Consider the following 26,198-nt stretch of genomic DNA (forward strand, 5'->3'; position numbering starts at 1 on the left):
GGGAGGGGGATGCGGGTGCCAGGTGCTGGCTGTGTGGTGGGGTGCTACGGCGAGTCCCTCATCCGTATCTCCCTCTTCCCACTCCTGCCACAACCCAGGGTGCACGTCCTGCATGGGCTCATCTCCACCCACGACCCCACTTGCCACCCAGCTTCACACCCAGCTTTGCATCACCCAGGGCATCTCCTTCCCCTCTCCAGCATCTAACAGAGCTTTGGGAAACCCATGAAATCCCTGCTCCTGTGACCCTATAACCAAGCCCGGAGTGGGAGCAGCTCCTCAAGCATCCTCAGACTCTCCTGTATCTTTAGGTATCTCAGCCAGTAGATGCACATCCATAACTTCCTCTCCAGCTCAGCCCAGTGATTGATGCTTCTTCTCCCATTTCCCACCCCATCCACCATCCATGTACTGAAAACTGCACAGATGATGATGAGTTCAGGAGGGTTTCATGGCCAGGGAGGAATTTAAGCCAAAGGACGTTCCTGTTTAGGAACATCAGTAATGAGGTGGGAAACTCCTTCTCTTTGGGAATGAAAGCAAATGCCTCTTGGAGAGGGGAGGCTGCTCCTGTGGGCATGTGTTGGGTGTTGAGGGGTCACCTTGTAAGCAGGAGCAGATTTAGGGCCCTCTGCAAAGCAAGAGATTTGCTTTGCTGGGGAAGGGGAACCATACACATCCATAGATGGATGGATGCGTAGGTAGATAGATGCATGGGTGGGTGCAAGGACTGATGGAAGCATGCATGGATGGATGAAAAAACAGATGAATGGATGCATGGATGTATGCACAGATGGATGGATAGATGAGGGTGGATGGTGAAAGGATTATCCCTCTTCTCGGAAGTGAGTGCTCCTGGACAAACCAGCCCTAGAAGCCCATCTGGGGCAGCTGAGATGCTTCCCCCCTCCGTCAGTCTCAGGGCACAAAGCAGCTTCAAGTTAGGGATGGCAGAAGGATGGCTGAAACCAGTTATTTTCTGGTCACCCCAGTCAGGTTTGGAGCACTGGGTTCCATCTGTGCTGTTAAATCACCCCAGGACAGACCTGGGCTCCCCATTGCATTAACTCACGGGGTCTAGCTTTCTGCGACCAATGCTGCCCAGAGTGGTGCCTTGCTTGTCCGAGGAGCAGTTGTGAAACAGAGAGTAGATCTTCTGGGGACATTTTTCCTTGACTCTGCTGTGCTGGCAGCTCAGATCAGCTCCAAGCCCTGTTCATGACTGGGAGCATCTTTGAGGGCACTACAGTGGGACCCTCATCTCCCAGACCCTTGCAGTCGTGGCATCATGGTGACGTTGTCGATCTCCGTTCTCTTTCCAGGAATGAAATCTGGGGCAGCTGGCTCAGCAGAGCAACCCAGACCACGTACCCAGCTTTGTCCCTGCTGAGGCTCTCCCAGCCCACTTCCAGTTCCATCCATGGCTCCTCCAGCACTTGCTAATGGCAAGGACAGAGAGAAGATCCTGTTGGAGGTCCCCTATGGTGGCTTTCCCTGCTGAGACTCCTTTCTCACCACCGCCTCAGCTCATTGCTCTCTTTGGTCCCTCCCAGAGGGCTTGGTGGACTGCTCCAGGGAGGCGTGCATGGGGGACACCATCACAAGGATCATGGAGGGGCTGTCCCATGGCATCATCCCCCTTGTCGCATGGTGCTTCATCACCTTCCAGGCGGGTAAGGGTGGCTCTGGCTTTCCCCAGGGCACCTTAGCTTCCTTCGCTCGAGTTCTGCCTTCCCAAGGGTCTCACCCGTCAGGACCTCAGGGGGGGCATGAATCTGGGGGGAGGAGAGTGGAAGCTGAAGGAGGCTGTGACACACATGCATGTTTCTCTCCCAGTTTACCCTCACGCATTCTCTCAGCGTCCCCAGTCTCCATGCCGGCACCGTGTCCTCCAACATGCACCGTGCTAGGATGGGGTTGGCATCTTTGCAGAGCAGCTTGACACCACTCAGACACTTTAGGGGGGTTTCTTTGCTGGGCATCCCACAGGGGATGCAACTCTGGGACCCCAGATCCGTCCTGTGCAGGATAGAAATGGTGGAGGGATCAAAAAAATGGATTTGGATCCCACCTACCATCAATGCCATCCGGGAGCTGAGCATCTTGCTTGTCCCTTCACTTGGAACCAGTCCTCCCCAACACCTCTAAGACCCGCAAAGCTGCTCAGAACATGGTCCCTGGCCGAAGTACAACTGGGGCCTCTTGTTGGCTTTGCCTACCCAGCAGGGAGAGCTTTCATGGGGCATGGGTAACACTATGGGGCTGTACATCTGTCCTTCTTCAGGGCAGAGCTGTCTATACATCTTTCTTTGCTTGCACATAACTGTTCAAAGCCCTCCCTCCCTCCCTCATCTTCCCTTGCCTTGCTGCTGGAGATTTATGGGGCTCTGCAGCAAGCAGGGACGGCCGAATGATGCACCACAAGCTGATGGCACCAAAGACCGGTGCCAAAAATTTCTAGGCAGAGCAAAGAGCATTACTCGCCCTCCCAGCCTTGTCTCCAGCCCAGTCTGAGGGATGGGCTCTGGGCAGGCTGCAGTAGCCCCAAGGACTGGGTCCACCCTGCAAACCGAACCAGTTAGCACCAGTAAGAACAACTGGAGAGGACTGTAAAAGAGCCCACATCCATCCATGTGTGGGATTTTGTTGGCCAGCATTGCAAGATTGATCTTGCACGGCTCTCCGCTCCCTGAAAGGAGCATGGGGCAGCTTTGAGGGCATTAATTCCCCACTCCCCATCCCAGGGTGGGGTCAGCATCCATGCCTGCTGCAGCAGAGAGTGATCTTGCCCACAACGGGCATCCCATTTCAGTGGGGTTCAGGGCTCTGGAAGGGGGGTCAATGAGCTCTTCCCTACCCTGTCCCCATCCCTGTCTCCTCACAGCCACCTGCCTGCGGGCACAGCCTGGCAGCCACGCCGAGGAGCGCCTCTTCAAACACCTCTTCACCGGCTACAACCGCTGGTCACGGCCAGTGCCCAACACCTCCGACGTGGTCATCGTGAGGTTTGGACTCTCCATTGCGCAGCTGATCGATGTGGTGCGTAGCCCACTGGTGGGGTCCCCAGTCCTGCGTGGCTTCTGACTTTTCCCCAGCTGGTCCTACTGCCCCACCAGACCAGGACCTGGGGACAGTGGTGAAGTACCAACCTCCTGGCCACCTCCAGCAGTTGACAAACCACGCACTCAGTCTCCTCCAGACATCCAATGGGCAGGGGGATCTGTTCCCCTCTCCTCCATCCCAAACCCTCCCTTCCCCTGACAGCAGGAGCACACCAAGAGAAACTGCAGATCTCCATCCATGCTATGTCCTTGTCCACTATCTCCCTGCCCCAGGGCACCTCTGGGCCTGTCTGTCCACCCATCCATCCCTTGTTCATTCCTTACATGTCCACCCACCTATCCACCTGTCCATTAATCCACGTATCTACCTGTCCATCTGCCCACCCATCTACCTATCCACCCATCTCCCTACCCTTCTGTCAATCTACTCACCTATCCATCCGTCCATCCGTCTGTCCGTGGGACTGTCCATTTGTCCATGCTTCAGAGCATCTCAGAGCTGTACGCTGCAATGTGCTACTTCTTGCTGCCATCTAGTGAGCAGATATCTCACCTCTTTGATGAGCAGATACAGCTTTACCTTGGACAGTTGTATGGGCACCAGTGTCTTCCAGGAGCTGAAGCCCAGAGACAGAGGGCAGAACATGAAAGCAGCGTTTTGGGAGATGACAAAGTGGGGGGACAAGTCCTCTCTGCTTCTTCTCACCTCTCCCTCTTTCCTATCGCAGGATGAGAAGAACCAGATGATGACCACGAATGTCTGGCTGAAACAGGTAAGAGCCTGTTCCTTCTCTGGGATAAGGGCAGGAAGGTGTTGAGGAGAGGCAGAGAGATCCTGCCTGGAGGGGTGTGGTGGCATCTCCATGAAGCTGTTCCTCTGGTGGATGCTGCGAGAGGAGGAGGAGGTAGACGAGGAGGCACTGGACAACTTGGTGCCACTGAACATAAAGCTCTCTCATGCCCTTTTTTCTTCCATGTCTCTCTCCAGGAGTGGAGTGATTACAAGCTGCGCTGGGACCCAGCAGAGTTTGACAATGTCACCTCTATCCGAGTGCCCTCCGAGATGATCTGGATCCCCGACCTTGTGCTCTACAACAAGTGAGTGATGCTGCTGAGATGGGACATCCCTAGAGCCAGCTCCCCCCACCCCATCCCTGCAGCTCATCCCATCTCACCTCGTCGCATCCAGTCCCAGTAGCTCCCTCATCCCACCCCAGAGGTAAGGATGCAAATCAGGCTGCATTTGTCTTCCCATGTCCAGTGCTCATGCTCTCACCTGTGTTCATGCCCAAGAGAGTCAACCCAGCACCCTGTAGAGATGCATAATTGGGCCACAGCCTCAAATCAAGGCTCATACCAGCCCTGAGAGCTAAGGGTGCTCCTGAGTGTAGAGGGAAACACTTCATCCTCTGACTTTCCCATCTCTCCATCCCTGCAGTGCCGATGGGGAGTTTGCTGTGACCCACATGACAAAGGCCCACCTCTTCTCCAATGGGAGGGTGAAGTGGGTGCCGCCTGCCATCTACAAGAGCTCGTGCAGCATCGACGTCACCTTCTTCCCCTTTGACCAGCAGAACTGTAAGATGAAGTTTGGCTCCTGGACCTATGATAAGGCCAATATCGACCTGGAGAACATGGAGCACCATGTGGACCTCAAGGATTACTGGGAGAGTGGCGAGTGGGCCATCATCAATGCCATTGGCACCTATAACTCCAAGAAGTATGACTGCTGCACGGAGATCTACCCGGACATCACATTTTACTTCGTCATTCGCCGTCTCCCGCTCTTCTACACCATCAATCTCATCATACCCTGCCTGCTTATCTCCTGCCTGACTGTGCTGGTCTTCTACCTGCCCTCTGACTGTGGAGAGAAGATCACCCTCTGCATCTCTGTCCTGCTGTCCCTCACCGTCTTCCTACTGCTTATCACAGAAATCATCCCGTCCACCTCGCTGGTCATCCCTCTCATTGGCGAGTACCTCCTCTTCACCATGATCTTTGTCACACTTTCTATCATCATCACTGTCTTTGTCCTCAACGTCCACCACCGCTCCCCCAGCACCCACACGATGCCCCAGTGGGTGCGCAGCTTCTTCCTCGGCTTCATCCCTCGCTGGCTTTTCATGAAGCGACCACCGGTGCTGCCTCCCCCTGAGGGGACAGTGGGGCAGTACGACCTCCCGGGGACAAGGCTCAGCACCTCCCAGTGTTGGCTGGAGACGGATGTGGATGACAAGTGGGAGGAGGAAGAGGAGGAGGAGGAGGAAGAAGAGGAGGAAGAAGAAGAGGAGAAGACATACCCCAGCCACATGTCCCAGGCGGGCTCCCATGGCCAGGACACCCAGTGCCGTTACGGATGCAGGCGCCGAGCTAGGAAGACATCTGCGGGTTCAACCCCTCGGGTGCCCCCAAAGGGGGAGGAGGAGGAGGTGGGGGGCTTGGACCAGGGGCTGATGCTGTCCCCCAGCATCCTGAAGGCCCTGGAAGGGGTGCAGTACATCGCAGACCACCTGCGAGCTGAGGATGCTGACTTCTCGGTGAGTAGGTGCCCCCGAGGGATGGAGGGTGAGATGGGTCCCCCACCCTGGGTGCTACCTCCTACCACTTGTGTCTTCATGGGGAGGGGTCAGTGGTGGGAGCCCTGGTTCATTCTCTGGCTGCTGAGATCTCAAAGTCAGGGAGAAGCTTAACAACCATCTCCTGGGAGAAGGTTGGTCCACAGGGTCAGTTGGAGGGTTCCTCCAGCTCCCATCCCTGATAGCCGTGGGGGATTTGTAGTTCCCTCTCCTGCCCACACTGTCCTGCCCTCAGAGAGCAGAGATAGGCCAGCCTGCCCTTCTAGGACCTGGCTCAGAAGCTGCACCCCCACTTTTAGCCATGTGGTTTCAGAAAACCCTGGTTGAGATTAGCTCTTCATCCCTGGAGAGGTCCATCCCCCAGCCCTGTTGCTCAAGGGATTTCCCAGGGCACAGTATCTCCTCATCCTCAGGCAAATAGTGGATGCAGAGGAAGCCTCAGGTGGTCTCCTAACCTCAAGGGGTCCTCGCAAATGAGGAGGTTGCCTCCTCTGCCCATCCTCACTGCCCTTCTCTGCTCGGCAGGTGAAGGAGGACTGGAAGTACGTGGCCATGGTGATTGACCGCATCTTCCTCTGGATGTTCATCATTGTCTGCCTGCTGGGCACTGTGGGGCTCTTCCTCCCACCTTACCTGGCGGGGATGATCTAGAGGCTTGGTCAGTGTGTCAGGCGTGCTCCCTCCCCCTGAGGAGTAAGCACGCTGGTGCCCACGTCCAGCCAGACCTTCACCTCTTTCTTGGAAGATGCTGTTGCAACCATGAAGGACCCTTGGGTGGGAAATTCAGCGTGAAGCAACAAGCTGTGCTGAGGGGTGACTTAGGACTAGTAGGGAGGCAATCCTGCCTGCCATCCTGCTTGGGGTGTTCACAGCCAACCTGGCATCAAGGAAAGCGCAGCACAGCCTCTCCATTGCCCGAGCACAGGGTGGAAGCATCTATAGAAGCATCTGCACCCTTGAGCTGCTCCTGAAAACCCAAGACCTATGCCTGGTTCTGACTCCAACATGCTGGGCAAGAAGAGGGGACTTCAAAACCGCATATCTGGATGTCACAGTGCTGAGGACCACAGGCTGGTGTGATCACACGTGATGTGGTGTAGGTGATAACGCTTTGGATGGTCCCTACAGAAGGGGTATGGTCATGGGATGGAGATCCCTGCTTGGTTGCACAGCTCGGGGGTCTATGCTCTGTAAAGCCCTGCCCAGGTGCAGATGTTCTGCAACCTGCCAGCGCAAGCAGTTGCTTTAACATTGGAGCTTGAGGTGGCAGGGAGATGGAAGCAGCCAAACTAGAATGTTTAGAAGGGAAAAGCCACCCTGCGGAGCAGGGTAACCCGCCCAGCCGCGGTCAGATGGTGTCCATGGGCCACAGGAGCTCAGGGATGCTGGTGGACTCAGCTGGTGCAGGGGGAACCTGCACTGTCAAGGTCCATCCAGAGCAAGTCCTCCCCTCCATCCCATGTCAGATCCCAAACCAGCTGGCTCTGACAGCTGCAATCCAGCTTTTCATTTCTAGCTTCCATATACCCTAAAGGACCCACGCCTGCAGAACATCTACTCTCTTATTCCATGCCATGAGAGACGCTAGGTTCTTCCTGCAGTGTTTTCTCCTCTGGGAGAGCGACCCATCATGGCACTGAGAGGTTTCAGAAACCACTTCATGCTTTTGGGTGTGAAACAGGCTAGAACAAATGGTGCCGGGGAGGGATGTGCGCATCCCGATGGTGTTGCAGCCACTCATGCAGTGCTGGCAAGCTGGCTCAGGTGTGCACACCTGGGGCTGAGAAATGGGATGGGCGGGAGAATGAGTGCCCAGATGTGGCTGGATGGATGTGTGTGTGGGTACAGGTGTGTGTCTCTCAGCTGGTACACGAAGGCTGTAGGGCTCTACAGAGGCGAGAATGCATGGGTGGAGAGAGCTCTCCTGTGAGGGTGAGGCCTGGTGGAAAAGGACCTTTAGGAGCTGGTCAACAGCAGCTGAACATGAGCCAGCAGTGGCCCAGGTGGGCAAGAAGGCCAACGGCGTCCTGGCTTGGATCAGCCATGGGGTGGCCAGCAGCAGCAGGGAAGGGATCATCTCCCTGCACTCAGCGCTGGTGAGGCTGCACCTCGAATCCCGAGTTCGGTTTTGTGCCCCTCACTCCAAGAAAGGCTGGAGGGGCTGGAGAGCGTCCAGAGAAGGGGAACAGAGCTGAGGAAGGGTCTAGAGCCCAGAGGTTCTGGAAGTAGCTGAGAGTCCTGGGGCTGTTTAGTGTGGTGAAGAAGAGGGAGACCTCATTGCTCTGCAGCTCCTGGAAAGGAGGTTGGAGCCAGGTGGGTGCTGGTCTCTTCTCCCAAGTAACAAGTGATAGGATGAGAGGAAACAGCCTCAAGTTGTGCCAGGGAAGACTTAGATTAGATATTAGGAGAAAATCCTTCAAGGAAAGGATTGTCAAACACTGGCAGAGGCTGGCCAGGGCAGTGGTGGAGTCCCTGTCTCTGGAGGGGTTCAAAAACTGTGTGGCCATGGCACTTAGGGACATGGTTTAGTAGGCATGGTGGTGTCATGCTGGCAGTTGGAGTGGATGATCTTAGAGGTCTTTTCCCACCTTAATGACTTTATGATTCCACGAGTCTGTTTCCATGTGGTGTTTGAAAAGCAAAGGTCTGTGCATACCTTTACTGGCAAGACTTGGAGTGGGAGCAGAGGGAGTCCAGGAACTTGGGGTGGGAGCAGTGGGACCTTCATACAGCTTGTGGGGTCAATGGGTGTAAAATGGAGCTCCAGAGAGGACATGGATACAGCAGGTCCAGGTTCACCCCAGCAGCTCTCACGGAGATGTTGCCAGCAAGATGGCACTTCCCCACACCATCAAGACACCTGCGAGATCTGACCAGCATGATCCTTACTGTTAAGGAGGTGCTGGGGACCAGGGAACTTGTCCCCAAAGTGACAGGCAAGCAGAGGCACGGTAGGACTTTGTGCATGGTTTATCTCAGCCAGAACGAACAGCGTTGTGGGAAGATGCTGGGGAAAAGCCCAAACCGTACAGTTTCCAACTCAAAGCACAAACCCAACAAAGACTTGGTTTGCTGTTGCTCACACACAGCAGCTCGGAGGAAAACCCAGCTGGAAGAGGCACTGTTCTCCTGGTTCGGCTGCAATTCATGGGGTCCCATCCCTCCCGTGCTCTGCAGGCTTGAGGCCAGGCATGCTCCAGCCACGGGTGCCGGAACCGGCTCCATCAATCATTAAATAAACTCTTCTATACAATGTACAAGGAAACGCAAACAGTCCCTCCAGCTACCGCTCCGATGGTCCCTGAGGAACCCCACATGGCCCCCTGGGATGCCAGCTCCCCAGCCGCCGGGCCCCCCAGCTTCCAGCTGCGAGGGTCCAGGTCCCCATCATGACACGCCGCCCGCGGCCATCCTTCTTCAGAGGGGCCAAGGGACAGACACACGGACCTGCTGGCAGCCAAGGAGTGGGGAGCCACCAAGCCAGAGGGATCTTCAGCCACCCTTGGGGATGGCCAGGTTCCCCCCAACCCTTTTAGATGCCTCCCTTCTTCAGAAGACCGACAAAACTATGCGAAAGACACGAGCAGCTGCAGGAGGAGGGGGGACAGGTAGGGCAGGATGGCGAGGCCACAGGAGACACACAAAAGCCAGCTCCTCCGCACCGCTCTCCTCCCATCTCCACCAACCAAAGTGCAATGGTCCTTCTCCTCCTTTCCTTCCCTACCCCTTCTCCTTCCCTCTCTCCGCCTCTGCCTTCACTCCAAGCACAGCTTCACCAGGTTGGCCTGGACCCTGGCTTGGTCCACGGCATCCAGGAGGTTCTTAGCATCCACAGCCAGGGTATGGGAAGCCGTCAGCATCTGTCGCTTGCACTCCTCGCTCAGTGAGGTGACGGCGTTCTGCTGTGCCAGCCGCATCTTGTTGATGAGGTCAGCCAAGTCCTTGTTGAGCAGCTTTTGGGTCCCCTCGATCTGGTCATGACACACAGGGGTTAGTGGTATGGGTGCCACCAGTAACCAACCTCACACTGAACCTCTCTCCCTCCTCTCTGGTCCTACCTCGGTGCGCGAGGCAGCAGGCAGGATGGGCAGGATCTCATCAACGCTGCCGATCAGCTTCCGCAGGGACAGGCCCACGTTCTGCAGAAAAGGTGGCAGGATTAGGATGACTCCAGGCATGGACACAGGGAAGTGGTGTGTGGGAATAGTCTGTGCCACTGAGTCAAGGATCCCATCTGGGAGAGGAACTTAGTGGGAGACTCCTTCACCATTGACCCAAGGACCCAGTGGAGGACCTGGGCATGCTGGAAATGTTCCCACCGTTAACCCAAACACCTAACGAAGGAACAGGGTATATTGGAAACTCTTCCGTCGTTTACTCAAAGACTCAGTGGAAGAACAAGACATTGGAAACTCATCATTGACCCAAGGAAGCAACAAAGGAGCAGAGCACACTGGAAATGCTCCCACCATTGACCCAAAGATCTAATGAAGGAACAGGGCACATTGGAAACTCATCATTGATCCAAGAACCCAATGAAGGAGCAGGGAACATTGAAAACTCTCCCATTGTCGACCCAAGCTTCTAAAGGAGGAGCTGTGAATGTTGGAAATGCTCCCTCCTATATGTGCAAGACCTTCCTGAGAAGGATGCTTGGTGGGAACTGCTCAGCAGACTCATTCCCAACTCTCTCCCACACTGCCCATGGAACCCTGGTGTTGTTCTCTTCCTGCCCTCCCTACCTTCACCACCAGGATGTACCCTTCTGGGGGCAGGAGGCTGATCTCGTTCTTCAGCTGCAGTACAGCTCGCACCAGGTCCATGACGTTGCTGTACACTGAGTCATCCGTGCGGTCCAGGTTAGCAGTGGGGGCCGGATGGATGGATTGCTGTGGAATGGGGACACGATGGGATCAGATGGACTAAGAGGGCCAGACCAGCACCTGTGAGGAGCCCTGACCAGACCCTTCGACATCCCACCCACGATCTTGATGCTGCTGGGTCTGTCTGACTCCTTTGGGGCATGGGAGAGACAGAGAAGTCCCATCCTGCAGATGCAGAAGGATGATGGAGGTGAAGGAGGAGGACTGGGACCATGGTGGCCCCATCCAGGGAGGTCTTACCTGTGCCCCAAGTCTTGGAGGCTTCTGGGGGGGCCCCGTGAACTCCGCTACACCATCAGTAAGGGAAAGGAAGGAGAGTTACTTTGGCTGTTCCCCTGGCATGCTGTGAGATCTCTGGGACCTCTGCCACATCCCACACCACCCTGGAGCAGCGTGTCCCACTCTGGCTGGACACTCTGACCCACCCCCAGCTGTGCCACCTTCCCTTGGACTCCTGTGACCCTCGGACAGCGAGACCTCCTCCTAGGGCAGGCAAAGCTGGTCCCAGGGATGTGGGATTTCATTCATGGTGGATCCCAAAGCCAGGAGGGATACAGCCCCAGGGTTCCTCACAGAGGTCCCCACTTGCAGCCCCGAAGAAGTTGCTCCCTGCTGGGGGTCCCAGGCAACCCCACACCCCATGCAGCTGTGAGCACTCACTGTAATCCGTCTCCTTCTCCGGGAGCAGCTGTGGAGGGAAGAAACAGCAAATGAGAGGCACAAAACCCTGTCTGGAGGCGGTGAAAAAGAAGGAGAGCTTCTGGTGGGATGCTTGGCCCACCCAGTATTCCACCCAATTAACATTTGCAGGTTAACTATCCCAGTGTGAGGGGGATAAATATCTATCACCCAACCATGCCAAAGAAAATGAGGATCTCCAGACACTTCCAGGAGAATGACCTACTGCACAGAAATACAACCCAACCTGGTCTCTCCAGGGCCAGAGTCACTCACCGGAGGAAGGTTGTTGTTCATAAACACTGTTGGGTCCTGAAAAGGGGGAAAAGCTTTGTGAGAAGGGTGGAAAAAAGGGATTTTCCTCATTTCTGGGAGACTCATAAAGCACAGCACAGGAAGGCATCTCTGCAGGGTCTGGTATTGTGGAAGGGGAAGAGGCTTCATGGCCATCACTGGTCCTATCTCCATCCCATCCCAACATCCCTGCCTGTTCCTGGGGTACCAGAAACTGCTGCTCCAAAGAAATGAAGCTTAATTCAAGCAGCTTTTTGCAGCCACTCAGCACCTGATGGCTGTAGGGGCGAGGGGAGCTGGGCTTTGCTTTAATGGCTGTGTGAATCGATCAAATAAAAGAATTTCTGTCTCCTTCCAAACCTGTCTCACCACAAGCTGATGGATTAGTCACACATTCGCAATCTCCAGTCCTTATTTCATAAAATTGTGCAACCGTTTGGGTTGGAAGGGATCTTAAAGGCCAGATCCAACCCCCTGCCATGGGCAGGGACATCTCGCACTGTATCAGGTTGCTCCAATCCTCATCCAACCTGGCCTTGAACACCTCCAGGGATGGGGCAGCCACCAAGTATCTGGGCAACCTGCGCCAGGGCCTCCCAACCCTCAAAGGAAAATATTTCTTCCCAAAATCTCTTCTCAGTCTCCCCTCTTTCACTTGAAAACTGTCCCACGCCTCATCCTACCCCTGCACTCCCTGATGAAGAGCCCCTCCCAGCTTTCCTGGAACCCCTTTCAGTACTTGTTTAACGTCATGAAGGTTGCACATGCCCACCCCTCCAGCCTGTCCACGTCCCTCTGGATGCCACCTCTTCTTAAGCATTTTAAATGCTCATTAAGATGCATTTGTAAGTATGTAAAACTTGCCCAAGTTTAAATATTCACTTTTAAATGAAACAGCTCCATGAGATCTTTAAAGCGGTGTAAGCAGTCTGCCTGCTGGAGAAGCCATTCGTCCAAGGAAAATTGGCTTTTCCATCCATGAAAAGCAACCACAATGACTCCTGTGGCTACTTCCATCTCCTTTATGAGGGTGGAATAGCTAAAGGCAGCTCAAGGCCACTCACCAGGGACTTCTCCTCCTGACGCAGCCACTGGTAGTCCTCCACCATCTGCTTCTGCTGCTTGTCCAGGACCTGCCGCATCTTGAGCCTCTCAAGCTCCCAGAGCTTCTGTGCCTCCTCCCTGCTGCTGGGACGAAGGAAATCTTCCTCCTAGTGTGCAGAGCTGGTGGTGACTGGTGGGTTGAGGAGTCAGAACCCTCCCTGATTCTGGCATGGGAGCCAGAGCCTTGCTCTGCACATGCAAGACATGCACCAGACCCCAACTGCCATGAACCCCCAAACTGAATTTGAGGAGCACTTGGGTTTCCAACAGGGAGAGAAACCACCAGCAGATTCCAAATCACCATCGACTGCATCCCAGCACGTTCCATGGGCAGCATGCACGGGCTTGGAAAGTAGCTCGTTGTTCCCATGGTGCAGCCATGCTTGGTAGAGCATCTCAGGATGTGCCCCAACACCCAGCTGTGATTTCAGGGCTAGAGAAGCCAAGGTCAGGCTGCAAACCACTTCAGGTGACAACGTTGAGAGTGAGGAGCCAACCCAAAGCCCCAGAGAGTGGCAGCCACCCATTCCCTGCCCCTTTTGGGGGATGTCGTGCCAGCCACTCATCCACCAACATGCCTTCACTGGGATGTGCATGCAAACATGCATGGTGAGAGGCTGGAAATGTGCTGGAGCCCTTCCTGGGCCCTGGGACCCATGAGATGACAGGATTAGGCTAGGCTGGGTTGGAAGGGACCTTAAAGATCATCTGGTTTGAGGCTGCAAGCAACACTGAGCACAAAGCAGCAGAGCCAGCAGCACAGAGCAGAGCGTGGGGCAGCAAGCCTCCCTCCCACCAAGTCCTTGCCTCCTGTGAGGTCCCCAATGTGTCCAGGATGAGGACACTTAGGACTGGGATGTCCTTTGGATGCCATGGGAAGGAGGAAGCCCTCTCTTACCCTCATGCTGTGGCGCTTCAAGACGTTGTGGCGGTTGAGTGGTGGGGTGTGCAGGGAGTTGGCCGGAGACTGGTACTCGATGGGGCTGGTGAGTGTAGGCGAGCTGGCACACAGACCCTCAGGCACCTACGGACGGGTGGGCAGTGGGGCAGCGCAGACACAAAACAAAGCCAAGGGGGGGTTAATGCGGACAGACGGATGGACAGAGCAGACAACGCAGGGGATAGCAGCTTCTATGCCAGCACCAGCCCTCATGACCATCTGTGCAACCAGATCAGGATGTTTTTCGCTGTTTTTCCTCTTCCTCAACCTGAACACAGGCTTGAGACTGCTTGCACTGCTGCCTGGACCCTGCTCAGCTTCAAAAGTGCACCCAAAGTATAGTCATAGAATCACAGAATCATAGAATCTCCAGGTTGGAAAAGACCCACCGGATCATCGAGTCCAACCGTTCCCATCAAACACTAAACCATGTCCCTCAGCATCAGCATCCACCCATCCCTTAAACATCTCCAGGGAAGGTGGCTTAACCCCCTCCCTGGGCAGCCTCTGCCAGTGCCCAATGACCCATTCTGTGAAAAATTTTTTCCTAATGTTCAGCCTGACCCTCCCCTGGAGGAGCTTGAGGCCATTCCCTCTCGTCCTGTCCCCTGTCACTTAGGAAAAGAAGCCAGCACCCTCCTCTCTACAACCTCTTTTCAGGTAGTTGTAGAGAGCAATGAGGTCTCCCCTCAGCCTCCTCTTCTCCAGGCTAAACACCCCCAGCTCTCTCAGCCGTTCCTCATAAGGCCTGTTCTCCAGCTCCTCCACCAACTTCGTTGCTCTTCTCTGGACTCGCTCCAGAGCCTCAACATCCTTCTTGTGGTGAGGGGCCCAGACCTGAACACAGGATTCGAGGAGCGGTCTCACCAGTGCCGAGTACAGAGGGAGAATAACCTCCCTGGACCTGCTGGTCACGCCGTTTCTGATACAAGACAAGATGCCATTGGCATCTTGTTGTTGCTCTTGAGGGCTTCTCTCTGATGCTGCAGGGACCAGCACTGGTCCTTGTAGAGGAGGTGACCTGTGCTCCAGCCAAACTCAGCCCAATTAATGCCAGAGAGCAGCAAACCTCCTCTCCTCCTACCCGTGTGTGCAAACTGGCCAGTGCTGAGCACGGAAACTCCCCTTTCCAGGGGCAAAGCCTCTCCAAGGGGTGGACAAAACACAGGGTGGGCAGGGCAGGGTGGTGTCGTGTCCTGCTGGCAAAATTGTCGGAGGCACTTGAACGTGGCCTGGGGTACCTTGGAGCCCCAAAAGCCACGGTCTCCTAAAGGCTTGAGCTCCAGTCTTCCATCATTGACCCCTTTGGGATGTGTTGGCTGTACAGCCTTACCTGGAACTGCAGCTTGGGAGCCAGGAGGTTGTTCTGGGGTGGTGGCTTGTACTTGGGTCTGCTGGGCTGTGGGGAGTGGAGAAAGGAGAAACGCAGGGTGGGTGCAAGCCCAAGAAGGTCCCACTTCTGAAACACTTCTAGGCAGGCTGAGGAGATGAACCCTCCTGCATGGGTTCTGCCTCCTCCTCACCTTTGGAGGTGGCTCCTGGAAGGACGGCGGCTCCAGGATTTTGGGAGGCCGGTGGCGGTTGTTCCTCTCCTGCTCTTTGGCTAGTTCCTTCTCCATCAGGTAGATGTCACTGCAAGGAGAGATGGAGGGTGACAGCCCCAGGAGGGAGCATTGGAACATCTCCCATAGCCCAGAGCATAGGTTGCTTGAGCTGGATGGGCCATGGAAAACAGAAGGGAGCATGGAGGGACAGGAAAAGCAAAGGGAAAGGACTGGAAGGACAGAGCATGGTCCTGGTTGGCCACACCAGCATCACCATGACTGGTCTCATTTTGATGTGTGATCAGAACTCCTCAGCAAGACCCCTCCCCAAGAAGAAAAGCATTTCCATTCCAGCCCAGGTACTACTGCCACCACCCCAGGGGCAGGGGGTCTCAAATGATCCTTTGAGTTCAGAATTGTCCTCCAGACCCAGAATCTTGCATGGTTTCATTCTCCTTCACCCACCTGCCCACTGCTCCATCAAACCACAGACACCCCAGTCCACCATCGCTTCCTTTGATTTCTTTGGGTGTTGAACTGGATGATCTTCATGACATCTTCCAACCCAAACCATTCTATGCTTCCTCACCTTCCCACTCACCTCAAGCTGCAAACCAAGTCCTTGAACTTGGGTCTTTCGCTGGGGTCGTAGTCCCAGCAGCGTGTCATGAGGGTATAGAGGATGGGCGGGCAGAGGTCAGGCTTGGGCAGGCGGTCTCCCCTCTCCAGCACCCCAATCACATCCTTGTTCTCCAGCCAGAAGAAGGGCTGCTTGCCGTAGCTCAGGATCTCCCACATGCACACAGCTGTGGGAGCACCATGAGCAACCTCAAACAATGCTAAAGCTGGAGGATCAGCCCCTCACCTGGGTTTTTGGGGACGTGGTGACATCGCCACACTTTGCTGAGTGACACCAGGTCACTTGACTTCTCAGCCTTTTGCATTCATGGGTGAAAATTGTAGAGGAAAGAGCTGATTGCTCTCTCTGCAAGGAGCCAAGCTCCTCTTTGCTGCTGGCTGTAGGGCTGCTAGGGACAGACAGATGGACAGATGAGCACCAGAGGCCATGGGGATGGGCCAATAGGCAGGGAGATGGATATTTACAGGAGGCAGAGTTTAACTTGGTCCCCTGACTGTCTTGGGTTCACTAGAGGGGGAGAAGCACTTCATGATAGTAGAACTGCCAGAAGCTCTGCCCCAGGAGCCGTTTCCCAAAGGGAAAGGCTAGAATCACCCCCAACTCCAGAGTAGGATTTGTCCTTGAGCATTAAGATGATGCCACAGGAGGTGGACAAAGCCCAGGACCCAGCTCCATCCCCATCCCACCACACACCAAACATCCAGACGTCACTAGCTGTCGTGAAGCGGCGGAAGTTGATGGACTCGGGTGACATCCACTTGATGGGGAGACGGGTGACAGATGCTGGAGGGAGAGACAGATGTGGTGATGGGGATGGAGCAGCCCCAGCACAGGCAGCGAGGTCTCACCACCATCTCTGCCCTCCCAGGGTTGGAGTGAGCCCCATCCCCTTCATGTAGCCTTTACCTTTATAGTACTCCTCATCCTCGATGTACCTGGACAGCCCGAAGTCACCCAGCTTCACGCACTCTGGGTTGGCCACCAGGATGTTCCTAACAGCAATATCTCTGCAGGGAAAGAGACCTTTGGCTGAGAAGAAGGGATGGAGAAAGCGAGCTCACACCTGGGCAAACAGCTCATGCTGCCAGCCTCTCACTCTGCCCACTCCTGCTCCTCACCTGCCTGTATCCCTGCAGTCCTGGCCTTCCCCTGTCTCTCCCAGCATCCCACCCAGCTCCTTTTCGCTTTTTCCCTACCTGTGCACGCAGTTGATGGCCTCCAGGTAGGCCAGGGCTTTGCTGATCTGCAGCGCGTAGAGGATGAGCGTGGGCACAGCGAGGCAGTGCTTGTTCTGCTCCAGGTATTGCCCCAGCTGCAATGGGACAAGCAAGGGGGCTCGAGGACCAAGCACGGAAAAAGAAGGAAGAGAGGGAGACAGGATGGGGCCCACGCACCTCTCCGTAGGGATAGAGCTCCATGATGATCCAGGTAGGCTCCTCTTCTGCAATGCCGATAAGCTTCACAATATGGGGGTGGTCCAGCTTCTTCATCAGCACTAGGGGGAGATCATGTCAGACACTCTGCAATGGGGGGACCCATTCCAGGAGCCCAACCCCCTGTCCTGGGATGTAGGATGAGGTCACAGAATCATAGAATGGTTTGGGTTGAAATGAACGTTAGACATAGTCCAGTTCCAACACTCCTGCTGTGCGCAGGTCCCTGACAAGAAGCTGGATACAGAAAAAAAAATTTCACAGAAAGGGTCATTGGGCATTGGCAGAGGCTGCCCATGGAGCTGGTTGGGTCACCTTCCCTGGAGGTGTTTAAGGGATGGGTGGACGAGGTGCTGAGGGACATGGTTTAGTGATTGATAGGAATGGTTGGACTTGATGATCCAATGGGTCTTTTCCAACCTGGTGATTCTGTGCTTCTGTGATTCAGGGGGAATTGCCAAACCCAGCCTAGTACATCCCCAAAGGGGTTGGGGCTCCTCATTTCCAGCTCCCCAAGGATTCACATCCAGGAGATGCCCCTCTGCTCTCACACAAGGATTCAGCAGCTTTTCTCTCCTACTTTGTGGGGAGAAAAAAACTCAGTGTTTTGGAGAATAGCTGGGTCACAGGGGTGAGGCCATGGGCCATCTCCCTCCTCCTGCTTTGTCCTGCATATTGGCTGAATGGGTGAGCCCAGAGAGTTCTGGTGAATGGAGCTAAATCCAGTTGGTGACAGTCACAAGCACACTGGGTTCAGTTCTGGGCCTCTCACTCCCGGAAAGACAATGAGGAGCTGGAGCGCATCTGGAGAAGGAGAATGGAGCTGGGGAAGGGGCTAGAAAACAGGTGTTATGAGAGGTGGCTGAGGGCCCTGGGGCTGGTTAGTGTGGAGAAGTGGAGGCTGAGGAAAGACCTCATCGCTCTCTGCAGCTCCAGGAAAGGAGGTTGGAGCCAGGTGGATGCTGGTCTCTTCTCCCAGGTGACAGGCAATAGGATGAGAGGAAATGGCCTCAAGCTGTGCCAGGGGAGGTTTAGATGGGTCCTGGGAACAATTTCTTTCCTGAGAGAGTGGTGAAGCCCTGGCAGAGGCTGCCTAGTGCAGTGGTGTTGTCCCCATCCCTGGTGGGGTTAAAAACTCTGTGGCCATGGCACTTTGGGACATGGTTTAGTTGACATGGTGGGGTTGGGCCTGTCAGTTGGACTGGATCATCTTAAAGATCTTTCCCAACCTCAATGATTCCATAATTGTATGATTCTATTCTATGAACTTGTCCCCAAGCAGGGACCCAAGAGGCAACCAGAAGATGCCAGGGCAGGGTCGTGATATCCTTTCTCTAACCCCCCATCACTGCAGCAAACAGCATCAGGCTGCCCCACCTCTGTCCTCTGCCCCTCTATGTGAGCCCTGTGGTGGGTGTGAGTGGGCTCCATCCCCCCACCCCCATATGGCAGCCGGAACCCTCAGCATACCTGCTTCACTCAGGAACTTGTCCTTGTTCTCTGGGCTGCAGTCCTTCTTGCAGGTCTTCACAGCCACGCTGATCCGCTCCCCTTTCTACATGAAGAAGGAAGGATGAGGGCTGTGCTATCTCACTCCTCCCCGCTGCGGAGGAAGCAGGCAGGGCAGGGAGAGGGCAGGATGCTCACAGGGGTGGTGTAGATCCCCTCGTAGACCTCTCCGAAGAAGCCTTCCCCGAGGATTCTGCCCAACAAGACATCTTCCCGGGAGATTCCGTAGTGCTGGACTTCACAGAAAGAGAAGCAGAGCAGAGGTGGCAGCACTACTGGGTGGGAAGTGGCCTGTACCCCTGCCCTTTCCATGGGCTGAGCCCTCATGTAAAGCAGGAGATGTTGATGATGCCTGGGCACCAACTCTCTTCATCACCCCCTCAGCAAGGACCCACGGGTCCTGCCTCATGGCGCATGGGGCGACCCCAGCTCCTTCACGCCCTCTGGGAGGTACAGTGGGCAGTGGAGCCAAACCCTTTTTCCCTGCTTTAGGGAGATGTGATGGGAAATTGGGGTGGGCAGGAGGAAGAGGTGGGAGCCCTTGGCTGGGAGATGGATGAGGGCACCTAGGAAGGTGGCACCTACCTCCAGACCTGGGTCTTGAAGACTCATCAGGGATTTCAGCATAAATATCAGAGTCTAGGACAAGAAGGAGGTTGCAGGTAGGGATTTGGGCAGATCACCAGGCAGAGAGGGTTCTTGCAGCATCACTGTGGGGTCTGGCTGCTCAGCCTGGAGAAGCCCCTGAAGGCACCGTGGCCGGCAGGAGCCTGCGAGATGCCAGGCTGGTCCTATCTCAGGATGATCAGTTGCATCTCAAGCCCCAGGCAAAGGGATGAAGGTGTCCAGCTCCACCAAACCCCTAAATCCCCATGCGCCCATGTCCCACAGCCCTACCCACATCTCCTGGGATGGTAGGAAGGGAGAAGAGCCCTAAGACTCACCCATGCTCATGCTGTCTGACAGTGTGGATTGCCTCTCCTCCAGGTGCCTGTGGGGTGGGAGGAGGTGGGGATCAGGGAGTGGGACAGAGGGGGAAGACGGGGTCCCTTCTCCAGGGCCAGGCACTACTCACGGGGCTGGGATCTGTGGCAGGCTGATCCTCTTCTCCTGCTCTGCAGAGAGGACAGCGGACTGTCACTTCATAGAGTCATCATGAAATGGTTTGGGTTGGAAGGGACCTTATAGCCCATCCAGTTCCATCCTCCTGCCATGGGCAGGGACACCTCCCGCCATGGGCAGGGACACTTCCTATTGCAACAGGTCACTCAAAGCCCCATCAACCTGGCCTTGAACACCTCCTGGGATGGAGCATCCAACCCATCAGAGCCTGACAGGCACTGGGACTCCCCAAATGACTTGACCACACGTGCAGTGAGTTTAGTGGGTCTCAGCTGGGGTCACCCCAGAGACATGGGTGATGCTGTGGCCATTACAAGAATGAAGGGCTTGGGGGAGCAAAGGTGGGGACCCTGCTGGGGTTGGTGCCCCACAGGGCGCTCACCTCTCCTGGGGAAGACGATGAGGGAGGTTTCCAAGTCCCCTTGCAGCCGGCAGTAGCCATCAATGAGGTCTGCCATGTTCTCCGCCTCGGCCAGAGAAGCTGTCTTGATGGCCAGGGACTGTGGAAGACGGCAGGGATGAGGGGATGGATGAGCCCAGAGCCGGGGCAAGGGGATGCTGGGGTGGGGACTCCCCGCATCGGGGTAGATCGGTAACGACCTCTCTGCTCTACAGCAGATCCCAGTTCCTCCAGCATCGTTCTTCCCACCACCCCAGTAAAATGTGCCAATGTGCACAGTACAAAACCAGCCCCAGGCAGGGATAGACCCTTGGTGGGGGTGGGGGACACCACTGGGGCATCTTGGATGTGCCCTGCTTTCGGGGGACGGTGTCTGCTCATCCAAGGCTGGAGGCAGGAGATTTCTTGGTGGAAAAGGAGCCATCCCCCGAGTCCTGCCTAACCCACAGGGATGTGACGCTACCATATGGAACGATGTGGGGGGATCCCCCATCCCACCCACACCCCCTCAGCACTCAGGGCACCTCAAAGCCTCCTCACCTGGGGAGTGCCACTGAGCCCCAGCTGCAGCACAGCCCGGCCCTCTTCCACGCTGGAGCATTTGATGGACTTGATGTGCTTGAATTCAGCCAAACATGTGGGCTAGAGGGAGAGACAGAACCCCAACACCGACTTTAACCACCGATTTTGGAGCAGTATCTCCCCACTCCCCATTCATAACCCAGCATCCCTCTCTGTACCTTGGCTTCTTTGCTCGTCATCTGCCGGATGCCCTTGGGTCCGATAACCAGGTCCACCGTGATGTTCCACCCTTGCTGGAGGGGCAACAGAAGTGAGGATGCAAATTTGGGGGTGGGAGGTACCTCCAAAGTCAGGTATTCCCCTCTCAGCTTGCTGCAATGTGTGAGACACCTTGGGAAGAATCACAGTCCCAGAGGCACTTGGAGAGAGGGTGATTTGGAGATGGGATGGTGGATCACAGGATCATAAAATCGTTGGGTTGGAAAAGACCTTTGAGATCATCAAGTCCAACTATACTAGTCCACTATTAACCCAGATCCTTGAGCATTTCATCTACCTGGCTTTTAAACCCCTCCAGGGATGGGGATTCTATCACCTCCCTGGGCAGCCTCTGCCAGTGCTCGAGAACCCTCTTGATGAAGAAATTGTCTCCGATATCCAGCCTGAACCTGTCCCAGCACATCTTGAGGCCATTTCCTCTCATTCTATCATTTGTCTCTTGGGAGAAGAGACCAGCACCCACCTGTCTCCAACCTCCTTTCCAGGAGCTGCAGAGAGCGATGAGGTCTTTCCCCAGCCACCTCTTCTCCAGGCTAAACAGCCTCAGAGCCCTCAGCCGCTCCAGGACCCCTGGGCTCCAGCTCCTTCCCCAGCTCCATTCCCATATCATCCTATTTCATCCCATCTCATCCCATTCCAACCCATCCCAACCTTTCCCATCCCACCTCATCCTACCCCATCCAATTCGACATCATCCCATTCCATCCCTTCCCTTCCCATCCCACCCAACTCTACTTGGTGCACTCACGATGAGCTCGCAGCGGTAGCTCTCCTGGTCGATGTTGGCGAAGGAGGAGAGGGTGTGGAGGAATTTGAGGATGCACTCCTCCTCCCGCAGCAGCGCGTACTGCTGGAACGTTTGCTGGATCATCTTCCGGAACTGCTTGGGCTGCGGGCACAGCGGTTGCTGGGCGCGGTGGGCACACGCCAGGCACATGCCAGGCACATGTGGTGTGCAGAGGGGGTGAGCTGCACACGGACACACACATGCACGCAGACATGCACACGCATCTAGACGCATCCACACACAGGGATACGTGCACACACAGGCACACGGACACACACACGTGCACGCGTGCACACACAGACACATGCACGCACATGGATACATGCACACAGAGATACACGCATGAACACAGACATGCATGTGGATGTTGGAACTAGATGATCTTTAAGGTCCCTTCCAATCCAAACTGTTCCATGACTCTGTGTCCATGTGCATGTGTGTGAGTGCCTCCATGTGTCCGCATCCATGTATGTGTCTGTGTGTCCGTGTGTGTGTCCACATGCATGTGTCCATGTGTACAGAATCATAGAATCACCAGGTTGGACAAGAGCTCCAGGATCATCGAGTCCAACCATTCCTATCAATCACTAAACCATGTCCCTCAGCACCTCATCCACCCATCCCTTAAACATCTCCAGGGAAGGTGACTCAACCCCCTCCCTGGGCAGCCTCTGCCAGTCCTCAATGACCCTTTCCATGAAAAATTTTTTCCTAATGTCCAGCCTAAATCCCCCCTGGTGGAGCTTGAGGCTATTCCCTCTTGTCCTTGGGAGAAGAGGCCAGCTCCCTCCTCTCCACAACCTCTTTTCAGGTAGTTGGAGAGAGCAATGAGATCTCCCCTCAGCATGCAGCCGTGCACCCAGCCCCGCATGCAGGCACCCACATATCCCTCACCTTCAGGTTCTCCTGCATCTGACTGGGGAAGAAGAGGTCCAGACCCACCTCCTTCCTGGAGAACAGAGGATTCCATGCACATTAACAACCCCGCAGGGACCCCAGCTCCCAGGGCTGCGTGGGGGCCACCCTGAGGATGTGCAGACCAGGACAGGGGGGATGCATCAAGCAAAGTGGGTGCTGAGAAGCAAAGGAGGTTCTCCTTGGGGAGAAGCCACACACACAGCGCAGGATGAAAGGTTCTCATCTCCCCACACCCTCTCTGCACATTTCTTATCGGAAGGGCTGATAGCTGTGGGAGCATGAAGAGCTGCAGGAGGATGAGGAGCTGAAGGAGGATGAGGGGCTGCAGGAGGATGAGGGGCTGTGGAAGGATGGGGAACTGAAGGAGGATGAGGGGCTGTGGAAGGATGGGGAACTGAAGGAGGATGAGGGGCTGTGGAAGGATGAGGAGCTGAAGGAGGATGAGGGGCTGTGGGAGGATGAGAATCTGAAGGAGGAGGAGGAGCAGCAGGAGGATGAGGAAGGCCACCTGCAGTGCCCCAGCACCTCTGGACAGGCTGGACAGGGTGAAGGGTTTAGGAGTAAGGGGGTCTCTGCCCGGCAGGGTGGGCTGTGCCTACTCACTCCAGGAACTCAAAGTTGGACTTCTTATCCAGCGCATTTTGAGGCATATCCTTATAAAACCTCCTGTGAGGAGGGAGAGACATTAGACACCCGCCCTGCACTCACATTCCCCTGCCACATCCCCCCACCACGGCAAGGAGTGAGCTGGAAATGCTCTCCTCTCCTGCAGAGCCCTCCACAGCCCCACATCCCACTGCCTCAGCCTCCCCAGCCCTCCCACTGCAGCAGATGGGATGGGACAGGTGGGGGCACGTACCTGAGCTCCAGGCAGCCCAGCTGCAGGGCCATGCCTTCGCTCACCTTGCTGGCGTAATTCTGCATGTACTCGCTCCGGAGCTGCCGAGAAGACATGGGGGTCAGGAGTTGAAGGAGATGCTGGCAGTGGTTGCTCGCAGGGGATGGTCACAGGGGTGCTCATAGGGGATACTCATATGGGATACTTGCAGGAGATGCTGGCAGGTGATGCTGGCATTGGAACTAGATGATTTTTAAGGTCCATTCCAACCCTAACTATTCTATGATTCCATGACTCTATGATTCTGTGCTCACAGGGGATGCTCACAGGACTTGTTGAGAGGTGCTTGCAGGGTATGCTCATAGGGGACGTTTGCAGGAGGTGCTTGCAGAGGGTGGTGCCAGGGGATGTTTGTATGGGATGATTGCAGGAGACGCTTGCAGGAGAGGTTTGCAGGAGAAGTTTGCAGAGGATACTGACAGGGGCGCTTCTAGGGGATGCTCATAGGGGATGCCGGCAGGGGATGCTCCTATGGATGCTCGCAGGAGATGTTTGCAGGAGATGCTGGCATACGATGCTGGCAGAGACACTTGTAGGGGCTCCTCATTGGCAGGGGATGCTGGTAGGGGATGCTTGCAAGGTCCACACCCTCCCACATCTCATGCTGTAAAAGGGGCAGGAGTGAGGTGAAGGGGTTGGGACTGGCTGTCCCTGATGGAGATGCACAGATCCAGCCAGGAGGATGGGACCACAGGAGCTGTCTGTCAGCAGCCCAGGGTGAAAGTAAACAGGCTACAAGGTCTTGGGGCTCTTGGGAATGATGTTTTCTGGGTTGGGGAGGAGGAAGCACCCTCCTGGAGCTGGAGGGTGGGTCAGGGTGGCTAGAGAGCCAACCTGGCTGGGGCTGGGAGACTCCCAGGGCCACCTCTGACCTGCTGGTAGAAGTAGAGCAAGGTTGTCCTGTCCTCTTTGAAGCGCTCCATGAAATCCTCAGGCAGATAGCGTATTTGGAGATCATACCTGGCAACAGAAGAGCCCCTCAATGAGGACCACGCTGGAGGAGCTTTCCCTATAACAGGGAGGTCCCCACGTCCCTGCCCTGGGTGGGCTTGGGAACACAGAGAGGGACAACGCTACTATCGGGTCCTACCTCCACTCTGCCTCCAGGTGCAGGCACTCGTACTTCTCCTGTACTTCACCCACCGTTAGGGCTGGGTGCAGCCAGTGGATCTCATCCGATTTCACGTGCTTCAGGCGGAGCCCGTAGCACTCAGCCAACTTGATGTCAGGCCCGATGCGGCCACTCACCAGGATGGACTTGATCACCTCCTAGGGTGGAAAGGAGTAGGGTTGAGATCCAAGCGTCTCCAGCCGTGCTCCAGATGAGCTTTAGATAGCAGGAAAATGAGGAGGAAATGCAGCACAACCACAACAGAAATGTCCACATAGCGAAAACACAGAAACCAGCCCCAGTGGTCTCCATGTGAAGCCTCCAGAGATGCCTCCAACGTGCTCTGCCACAAGCCACAGCCTGAACATGTCACATCTAACCTCCCAGAGGTGTCTTGGTTAAGAATTAAAACCCAGATGGATCATTTCCACCCTTCCTTGTGCCTCAGCTGAGCTAAACCTGATACACGGCATCGGTTGCAAGAAGCTGCTTGCTCCTCCTGCCTCAGAACTGCAGGCAGGGTGTACCCAGGACTCTACCAGGCCTCTGCTCTCACTCTGGTCACCAAAAAGCCCCCTGAAAGTTGATGGTTATTAACACAACAGGCTGCCAAGCTGTCCTGGAGGAGTGACTAACTCCAGCTTGTTCTCCTAGTGGGACCTACTGGCTGCACTCCTGCTCCTGCACTGGGGACAGCCAGACCATTGTCATTTAGAATAGAATAGAAGAGAATCGTTTATGTTGGAGAAGACTTTTAAGAACGTCAAGTCCAACTGTAAACCTCCCACTGCCAACCCCACTGCTAAACCCTGTCCCTGAGCACCACAAGGCTATTAAACCCTTCCAGGGATGGTGACTCCACCACTGTCCTGGGCAGCCTCTGCCAGTGCTTGACAAGCCTTTCTGTGAAGGAATTGCTCCTAAAAAGGGGCACTAGGCACAACTTGGAAGCCAGGAAGTTCCATCTGGGCATGAGGAAAATCTTCTCTCCTGTGTGGGTGATGGAGCACTGGAACCTGCTGCCTAAGGAGGGTGTGGAGTCTCCTTCAAGGAGATCCAACCCTGCCTGGATACAATCCTGTGCCACCTGCTGGAGGTGACCGTGCTTTAGCAGGGGGGTTGGAGTGGATGAGCTCCAGAGAGCCCTTCTAACCCCAACCACGCTGTGATGCTGTGATTCTGTGAATCACCACCATCACTGTCCTCCTAGTCCCATGTCCCCACCAGCAAAGGGCAAAGTCAAGAGCAGAAGTCCTGGTGTGGTAGGAGGGAAACACCTGGGTCCTGGCTTGCAGTACGGGCAGGAGAACAAAAGGTGCTGCTGGCTCTGGACCTGGATGCACCCCCAGGGTTTCCAAGTTGACAGAGTCAACCAAGCAGGCAGTGACCCTGTGATGTGGCCATGGGGAAATGCTGAAGGCTTGACATTGTGAAGGTCACTGTCCCCTCATCACCAAGACTTGTGTCTGTGCAGGTCAGTAGGGATGGAGGGAAG

General features: G+C 55.4%; 2 protein-coding genes across 8 annotated transcripts in view; one reads left to right on the forward strand and one right to left on the reverse strand.

Moving 5' to 3' along the window:
• The first annotated feature begins 1,376 nt into the window (after positions 1-1,376).
• Positions 1,377-6,434, forward strand: CHRNA2 (cholinergic receptor nicotinic alpha 2 subunit). 2 transcript variants are annotated; one of them, XM_069850678.1, is made up of 6 exons: positions 1,377-1,673; positions 2,885-3,039; positions 3,791-3,835; positions 4,051-4,160; positions 4,501-5,602; positions 6,167-6,434. In XM_069850678.1, the coding sequence occupies exons 1-6, from the start codon at positions 1,586-1,588 to the stop codon at positions 6,290-6,292; spliced, it is 1,626 nt and encodes a 541-aa protein (XP_069706779.1). In that variant the 5' UTR covers positions 1,377-1,585; the 3' UTR covers positions 6,293-6,434. The 2 variants fall into 2 exon arrangements, with proteins under 2 accessions (XP_069706779.1, XP_069706780.1); XM_069850679.1 differs by lacking the exons at positions 1,377-1,673; positions 2,885-3,039; positions 3,791-3,835 and having other exon boundaries at positions 4,054-4,160; positions 4,637-5,602.
• A 2,004-nt stretch (positions 6,435-8,438) lies between these two features.
• PTK2B (protein tyrosine kinase 2 beta) overlaps positions 8,439-26,198 on the reverse strand; it is a 37,290-nt gene continuing 19,530 nt past the window's right edge. For 2 of the 6 annotated variants that reach the window (XM_069850626.1, XM_069850625.1), the window contains exons 3-31: positions 24,683-24,861; positions 24,465-24,552; positions 23,554-23,633; positions 23,298-23,360; positions 22,671-22,725; positions 21,738-21,878; positions 20,929-21,003; positions 20,729-20,830; positions 20,171-20,288; positions 19,742-19,781; positions 19,611-19,657; positions 19,252-19,305; positions 18,805-18,902; positions 18,628-18,712; positions 17,119-17,219; positions 16,921-17,036; positions 16,631-16,731; positions 16,418-16,507; positions 15,686-15,890; positions 15,064-15,172; positions 14,874-14,939; positions 13,499-13,624; positions 12,561-12,707; positions 11,479-11,514; positions 11,185-11,212; positions 10,765-10,820; positions 10,384-10,530; positions 9,700-9,780; positions 8,444-9,612 (exon numbers count right to left, since the gene is read on the reverse strand). In XM_069850626.1, the coding sequence (XP_069706727.1) occupies positions 9,397-9,612; positions 9,700-9,780; positions 10,384-10,530; positions 10,765-10,820; positions 11,185-11,212; positions 11,479-11,514; positions 12,561-12,707; positions 13,499-13,624; positions 14,874-14,939; positions 15,064-15,172; positions 15,686-15,890; positions 16,418-16,507; positions 16,631-16,731; positions 16,921-17,036; positions 17,119-17,219; positions 18,628-18,712; positions 18,805-18,902; positions 19,252-19,305; positions 19,611-19,657; positions 19,742-19,781; positions 20,171-20,288; positions 20,729-20,830; positions 20,929-21,003; positions 21,738-21,878; positions 22,671-22,725; positions 23,298-23,360; positions 23,554-23,633; positions 24,465-24,552; positions 24,683-24,861 (2,850 nt within the window). In that variant the 3' untranslated portion in view covers positions 8,444-9,396. Of the gene's footprint in view, positions 9,613-9,699; positions 9,781-10,383; positions 10,531-10,764; positions 10,821-11,184; positions 11,213-11,478; positions 11,515-12,560; positions 12,708-13,498; positions 13,625-14,873; positions 14,940-15,063; positions 15,173-15,685; positions 15,891-16,417; positions 16,508-16,630; positions 16,732-16,920; positions 17,037-17,118; positions 17,220-18,627; positions 18,713-18,804; positions 18,903-19,251; positions 19,306-19,610; positions 19,658-19,741; positions 19,782-20,170; positions 20,289-20,728; positions 20,831-20,928; positions 21,004-21,737; positions 21,879-22,670; positions 22,726-23,297; positions 23,361-23,553; positions 23,634-24,464; positions 24,553-24,682; positions 24,862-26,198 lie in introns of all 6 variants that reach the window. The other 4 variants (XM_069850624.1, XM_069850623.1, XM_069850629.1 and 1 more) reach the window with 4 other exon arrangements.

This window comes from Phaenicophaeus curvirostris, chromosome 2, assembly GCF_032191515.1.
Source record: "Phaenicophaeus curvirostris isolate KB17595 chromosome 2, BPBGC_Pcur_1.0, whole genome shotgun sequence".
Classification (NCBI taxonomy): Eukaryota; Metazoa; Chordata; class Aves; order Cuculiformes; family Cuculidae; genus Phaenicophaeus; species Phaenicophaeus curvirostris.